The sequence below is a fragment of the Papilio machaon genome, chromosome 13 (genome assembly GCF_912999745.1).
Source record: "Papilio machaon chromosome 13, ilPapMach1.1, whole genome shotgun sequence".
In the NCBI taxonomy this organism is placed as follows: Eukaryota; Metazoa; Arthropoda; class Insecta; order Lepidoptera; family Papilionidae; genus Papilio; species Papilio machaon.
Window position 1 is genome coordinate 379,301 of NC_059998.1, and position 7,640 is coordinate 386,940.

Consider the following 7,640-nt stretch of genomic DNA (forward strand, 5'->3'; position numbering starts at 1 on the left):
CATTTTTACTTTTGTATATTTTAGTTAAGAATCTCTTAGTTCGAAAAACGTCTCTTTTTATAAATTATAATTGCATAATATTGTAAATTATTAAAAAAAAAATAATTTATGTAAAATAAACTGTTTTTACTCTTTGAAACAAAGACTGTAGAATAATAATCAGAAAGCTAAGTTCATATCGACCAATTTAAAATGAATTTTCAAATCATATCTAAAAATATTTTTTTTAGTTTGTAAGCGTAGTTTATAAAATAAAAGAGGCTTAAACTTATTATATTAAGAAATCGGTTTTATTTTTTGAGGGAATTAGAGAATTTAGTTAAAAAAATCAATTGTGTGCCATAACTGCGCTTGGATTGCACAACTGAGTTTTGTTTAAGGCATATTTTTTTGTATATATTGCAATAAAGACTGTATATTTTGTACGTTTCGTAGTTAATATTTTGCATAATCAAATAAATTATGAAGCATTTGTATGTTTTTTTTAAATTTCCTATCTCAAAACTTACAGCAACGATAATATTTTATCTTTTTTTTATTTTACCTATTTTTTTTATTAACATTAATAAATTAGAATTAAAGAAAAAAGTAACCTTTAATATTTTCGCGTGCTTTAGCTACCTTCCCGTCAAACGAACAAACAGACAGACGACGGGGCAGACAGACAAACAAAAATTAAAAAAAAAGTTTTTTTTATATAAAATTTATCAATATGCATATATTAGTTGTCACCCACAACTTCGTTCGCGTGAGATTACAAAAAACTCTTTAATAGCCTATATGTTCTTTCAGACTTCTACATCTATGCCAAATTTCATCAAGATCTGTTGAATCATTCCGGAGATACCTTCAAACAAACATCCATCCATCCAAACATTCGCATTTATATTAGTAAGATTGATACTAGTATTAGTAAAACAAAGTATTCATAACAGTAAAATTGTATATTTCACTAACTAGAGGCCGCGGATTTTGCGAAAGATTTCTTTTTCCTCTTATTGAGTTTTTTCTCTTTTTTATCTATCTTCTTGTTTTTACGTCCGCCATCTTTGTTCTTGTCATTCTTCTGTCTAGGTTTTTGTCCTTTTTCTTTATTGCGATGCTTTCCCTGTTCCGTATTAGAAACTTTCCTCTGTTTTTTGTTCTTAGCGTCTCTCACGCTATTTGTATCCTTAGCTTTTACTTGATCCTCATTTTCACCTTCAAGTTTTCTCCTGAAAAAATTTAACACAATATTTGTTTATTTAATAACAATATTTTTTAGATTCCTGGATTTCTACATCAGAGATTAACTTTTAGACTGGGCAATAGGTAATAAATACTTAAGCTTAGATTTAGAGAATCCTAGTTTGGATCGTTACTTGGTAATTCACGAGAAGGGGAAGTGGATTTAATGGAGGAGGGGACGCATAGCAAGAGGATGTATCCTCTTTCTGTGCATTCCCTCCTATGTCGATTAAACATAGACAACGCATTTGCAATTGTGGATGTCTATTGACAGCGGTCGCTTCGCTTTTTAGGTGGACTCAAATGACCGCTTGCTGGTTTGTCACCTTATGATATAAAAAAATCACGAATTGAACTTTGTAAACTTTAAATAAATACTAACTAACTAAAATCTAGGTATTTTTTTATAGTGGGAACCTCGAAGTGTTAGGAGCCATCTATTTACGTCAAAGGAATTTCATTATTTTTTGACACCATCCCAGCTCTGACAACTGGTCACATTTGTAACAAATCCCTACATGTGATATCAAAAATTTTACAAAAAAATGACGGAGCAATGTGGAGGCATAAAAATATAAAAAAATGAGATGTCACAAAACTTGGTAACATAACACTTCACCGACCTCCTCCCACCTCCCTAATTAGTGACGTAATGAATGTTTCAGGTTATTTACTTAACAAGTAAATAATAAATTGGAAGGTTGAACAAATACTTGTCAGGTTTGTGCAGTGAGGTATCTATGTGTTCTCTGTAAGGTGCGTGTTGTTGCCTGCGACGTGCGCGAGCGCGGTCTCTCGGCAGCTGCAGCGTGTACGCGGGCACCTCGCACCCTGACTGCTTCAGTACTGACGCTATACTGAACATATATACATACATTTGTCATCTCACATCTTATCTTACTTATATTATTAACTAGCTTTTACCCGCGACTCCGCCCGCGCGGAATATAAAAATGCACACAAGATAAGAACGTTCCTATGTCCGTTTCCTAGTTCTAAGCTACCTCCCATCAATTTTCAACTAAATCAGTTCGACCGATCTTGAGTTATAAATAGTGTAACTAACACGACTTTATTTTATATATATAGATGCGAATGTATAGATGGATAGATGGTTTCAAGGTATCTCCAGAACGTCTTAACAGATCTGGATTAAATTTGGTATGGATATAGAATATAATCTGGAATAATACATAGGTTACTAAGTTTTTTTTATAGTTCTACGCAGACGGAGTCACGGACGGCAGCTAGTTGTGAGTTAAATTTATTTTTCCACTGGTGGTATATCTATATATATAAAAGAAAGTCGTGTTAGTTACACTATTTATAACTCAAGAACGGTCGAACTGATTTAGATGAAAATTCATGGGAAGGTAGCTTAGAACTAGGAGACGGATATAGGAACTTTTTTAACTTGTGTGCATTTTTTTTATTCCGCGCGGAGAAAGTCGCGGGTAAAAGCTAGTAGAATATAATCTGGAAGAATACATAGGTTACTAATTAAGTTTTTTTTCTAGTTGACGGAGTCATGGGCGACAGCTAGTTGTGAGTTAAATTTGTTTCTCCACAGATGGTATATCTATAATTATTAATAGTGTCAAAATTTTCTAAGAGTCATTCATAGAGTAAAAAGTAAATATTGTAAGGTTGTGTATTAATTATTAATTTTTTTTCAAATTCAGTGACGTGAGCTTACCTCCTGAGATTGACGACATCGTCCTGAGTGAAGAAGGTGACAGCCTCCCCCGGCTGACCCGCGCGACCAGCTCTACCTATCCTGTACGATACATTCAGTAAACACATCATCATCAGTTCACTATACGTCCTCACTGAGGAGAGCTCAGCCTACCCCAAGTTAGGGGTGACTAGGACATAGTCAACCACTGCTTAGTGCGGGTTGACTTCACACATATCATTGAATTTCTTCACAGATATGTGCAGCATCACGATGTTTTCCTTCACAGTAAGAACGTCAGATAAATGTACATATGTAAATTGAAAAACACATTGGTACATGGCAGGATTCGAACCTAGGATTTGCTTAAGCTAAGCCACCAATGCTCTACTAATTAAATTCCTACTACTCAGTGTATGTATGTATGACTACCTGTGTATGTATGAGATGGCGGAGGGCGGGAAGTCATAGTTGACGACGAGGTTGACTCCGCGGAAGTCAATACCGCGTCCCATCAGCTCCGTACAGATCAACACCCACACGCTCCCCACACGGAAACTGCGCACCACGTTGTCACGCTGGACACAAACACATTCAAAAATGTCACCTTACTAACACTTTCACCGCCACTAACGTCATTATCTTTGACAAAACCAGAGACAATAATAAGTTTTAAACGGAGATTTTTGAAAAATAGCATTGAATGTGTTAAGAGAATAACTTTTAATTTAAGAAATCTAGAATCTTATACAATAAATGTACACTATTTGTTTTGTTAGCAATGAGTATATCTGACCTGCGCCTGCGTCCTGTCCGCGTGTATCACATCAACATTGATACCGTCATACAATAACTCCTTGAACAGCTGTCGCGCTCGCTCCTTGCTCTGCACGAACACTACACACATACAACTTCATACAACTCCATACATTATACATGGAAAAAATATACAACGAGCTGGAATTTGAATTTAAAAAAAAAAGATTTTAAACATCAGTTTGATTAACTAGACCTTTTACTGGTTGCAAAAAAAAAAAGATCTGCGTAAAGTATTATATATACAGTCAAAACCGTTTATTGCGACATCGTTTAGAACAACATACCGGTTAAATTGACCAAAATCAAAGGTCCTGGCTGAATGTTATATACATATCTTTCCTATTAATACCTGTCACCGGTTGTTACAACTATCGGTTTTTACGACTCAATATGAGTAGTCCCTTCGATGTCGTTATAACAGATTTTGACTGTAATTGTAAAAAAGTATTATTTTGTTACCAAGTACTGGAGGCTTGAGTCCTGCCTGCACCAGCTGTCGGAATGCGAGCAGCTTGCCGCGCTCACTGCCGCAGTACAGCAGCCGCTGTGACACAAGCTGCGTCGCCGCGTTCCTACATATAAACATAAAACAGTATCACCGCAGTGAAATACTAACGTTATATTCTATATTAGCGACTATGTGTTATTCTAGACTATGTTCTACATCTGTGACAAATTTCATCAGGATCTGTTGAGCCGTCATCCATCTATCCATCTAAACATTTGCATCTAAATATATAAAAGAAAGTCGTGTTAGTTACACTATTTATAACTCAAGAACGGCTGAATCGATTTGACTGAAAATTGGTGGGCAGGTAGCTTAGAACCAGGAAACGGACATAGGATACTTTTTACCCCGTTTTCTATTTTATTATTCCGTGCTGACGGAAACGCGGGTAAAAGCTAGTTTATAATATTAGTAAGATTATGTCACCTCTGTCCGACAGTGATAGAGATGAGTCCCCTCAGATTGTGGCGACACCACTTGGCGACTGCGGGCGTGTGAGTGGCGCTGAACATGGCCACTCTGCGCTGTTTACCACCACACGCTGCCAGCACTTGCTGCAGCTGCTGTCTGAAGTCTCCCGCCTGCTCCTCGCTACCCTCAAACATCTTGTCGGCCTCGTCGATTATCAGCCATCGCACCCTAAATACGAACTCAGTAAATACTTATTGAATAGACCATATTCACTTGATTAACAATACCAGATGGCTCCAACGTAAACTATCATAAGTCAAATTTCTCCGGTTTTGTTTTATGTTTTTAAAATGAACCTGATAAATACTAATTTCTACATAAATTTGAATGCAACATTAGGAAGAAGAATTTTAGATTTTAGTTGTCTACTGTATGTTCATGTTATTGCTCGGAGCTACACTAAGCTTATTGTGTCATGACTAAGTCATAGTCAACCACTTTAGCCCAGTGTGGGTTAGTAGTTATGTGCAGGTTATAATGTTTTCTTTCACCGTAAGAATGTCGAAATACATTGGTACGTGTCGAGATTCGAAACCAAGACCTGCAGTTTACAAGTCAAGCGCTTAACTTCTGAGCTACCGACACATTCATGTTTGATACGTCGCAATTTTCGTATTAATGATTAAAGTTTTGTCTTGCTAAATGTACATTCCAAACATAGGATATCTGCTCTAGTTAGAATAATTTCATTAAAATCATGAACCAACTCACTTGTCCATAGAAATAGTGACATTGTCTTGATTGAGCAAGTAACAAAGGCGATTTGGAGTACTTATAACAATATCTGGAAATAACAAATAAAAAATATTTAATTAACTTCAAATATCCAAACATCATTCATCGATCATCATATCTTTCATTATCACCTAAATTGAATTCATAAGAAAATAAAAAGGCTAATAGAGCATACAGTAACTTACCACTTTTCTTAATAGTCGCTTCACGTTCTTTCATTTTGCTTTCTTTGACATTTTTAACAACTGAACATCGTAATGACGAGGATGCACTCAACCGCAGAGCTTCACGGTAGATCTGGTGGGCCAGTTCCCTTGTGGGGCACAAGATTAAAGCTCTGGGACCTCCCTGTGCTCCTCCCAATACATGAAACAATGGCAATAGGAAGGCCGCTGTTTTACCAGACCCTGTTGGGGCACATGCTAGTATTTGACGGTCCTAAAAGCAAAAAAAAAATAATATTAACATCTGACATCTTACAAAAACTAAACTTTTATTTAGAGTTTTGTGTTCAGCATATGTTTTCTACAGATGTTTTTAGACCACATTTTGGCTACAAATCATGTTAATCAACTTTTTATGAAACATCTCACCTCTAACATGCAAGGCAGTGCTTGCCTCTGTATAGGTGTGGGCTCTGTGTATCCACACTGTGTTACAGTATCTACTAGGGCAGGCTTGACATTATATCTACTAGTTAGTTCTGTGAAATCCTTCAATGCACTTGGTATGTGTCTCCCAACTGCCTTTATGCCATGTTCATTGCGGAAACGGTTTTGCTGAAAAAGAGAAGTCGAAAAATAATAATTTGGGATTTTACACTATTTTAAAATTTGTGACAGTTTTTGTTTTCCTCAATGTTTGTTTGTCCATCAATATGTATGAAATTAAGACACTGACCACTTATAAAGTTGTGAAAATATTACACTGCAGAACAACACGAGCATTAAATACTGCACCAATGTAGTACCACATCTTTACTGTAAACCATTTGTTTTTATAAGACATACTCTTTTTATTTATAACACTTGGACACGAATAAGACATTTTAGTACCTCTTCTAATTCCAATTTCTTTTTTAAGTCTTCTGGTTTATCTTTCTTTTCCTTTTTTTTCTTTTCGCCAAACTTTACACCTTCCACTATTTGCAAATCTTCTTTTTCACTCTCCGATTCGTTGTCACTGTGAGACAAAATAACTTCATCATTATCCTCTATTTCTTCTTTTATTTCTATTTCTTCTTTAACTTTCTCAGGTTCGTGTTTGATTTCTACTTCTTTTTTTAAGTCTTTCTTAGAAGGTTGTATCTAAAACATTAGAAATATTAAGAAACTTTTATATTTGCGATACGAAAGAAGCAGTTTAAATTTTGCTTAGGTTATAAAATATTTACATCATTTTTTACCCCTATAACTCGATGTTTAAATTTCAAGCCTTTTGTAAGTTTTTTAAAAATATCATACGCATCCATAGTTATAATGTTTCATGGAAATATAGATAAATATAATAAATTTTGGGAAATACCGAAATACCCACACACGCGTACTTGACACTGACAGTGTCTCGTCCCATACTTTGACACTGACACTGACGTTATTGACAATCACAAACATAATTGATGACAACAAAACAACAGTGTGACCAGCTTTTCATCTGAATTCTACTATTTATGGGTTTAAAAGTCATTTTGCTCATAAAAATTTCATAACTGTGAAAAGACTTATTATTTTTATTTTTACACCTATTTTCCTATCAATATGTAAGGTATATCTATCATCATAGAAGCAACAAGAATAGTATTGCAACATTTCGAAACTACTAATGCCATCTATATTTAATTAAAAGAAAATGCCTGGCCAAGTGATTGTTGTCTTATCAAAGAGATAGTATAGATGGCAGTATTTAATCAAATTATTTCAAAAATTCTTCCGTTGTCTTAGTAGGATCTTTTTTGATCTCTTTTATCCTGTTTTTATTATTAAAGAAGTAGTTTTATTTGGGAGATTTTAGTAGAGGTGTAGTGGACAGTGAAAAGTTGCCGTTGGATTGAATAATCTGTTCGTTGAGGATTTCAGTTCATGTGCAGAAGTTTTTGCTCAGCAGCGGCACACTGGTAATGATTATTATGTGTCAAGTATTTCATTAATGGCGTCTCTAACTTCATGGTCGTGAAATTCCAAATACTAAACTTTGGATAGAAATCTA

The 7,640-nt window shown here is 35.1% G+C and overlaps 1 protein-coding gene across 2 annotated transcripts; it reads right to left on the minus strand.

The window, feature by feature from the left end:
* Window positions 1–925: 925 nt before the first annotated feature.
* LOC106710283 (probable ATP-dependent RNA helicase DDX52) lies at window positions 926–6,946 on the minus strand. 2 transcript variants are annotated; one of them, XM_045680568.1, is made up of 12 exons: window positions 6,829–6,946; window positions 6,491–6,742; window positions 6,029–6,214; window positions 5,621–5,873; window positions 5,412–5,484; window positions 4,656–4,868; window positions 4,181–4,293; window positions 3,699–3,799; window positions 3,335–3,480; window positions 2,924–3,004; window positions 1,941–2,084; window positions 926–1,214 (listed from the first exon to the last, which is right to left on the minus strand). In XM_045680568.1, the coding sequence occupies exons 1-12, from the start codon at window positions 6,904–6,906 to the stop codon at window positions 953–955; spliced, it is 1,902 nt and encodes a 633-aa protein (XP_045536524.1). In that variant the 5' UTR covers window positions 6,907–6,946; the 3' UTR covers window positions 926–952. The 2 variants fall into 2 exon arrangements, with proteins under 2 accessions (XP_045536524.1, XP_045536525.1); XM_045680569.1 differs by having other exon boundaries at window positions 6,841–6,943.
* Between the last annotated feature and the right edge of the window lie 694 nt (window positions 6,947–7,640).

Coding starts and splice junctions, on each gene's coding strand:
- LOC106710283 (XM_045680568.1), bottom strand. CDS start 6,906: ATGGATGCGTATGATATTTTTAAAAAACTTACAAAAGGCTTGAAATTT. Junction 4,869..5,411: donor GTCACTATTTCTATGGACAA/GTGAGTTGGTTC, acceptor GTTCGTATTTAG/GGTGCGATGGCTGATAATCG. Junction 3,800..4,180: donor ACTCAAGCCTCCAGTACTTG/GTAACAAAATAA, acceptor GTATGTGTGTAG/TGTTCGTGCAGAGCAAGGAG.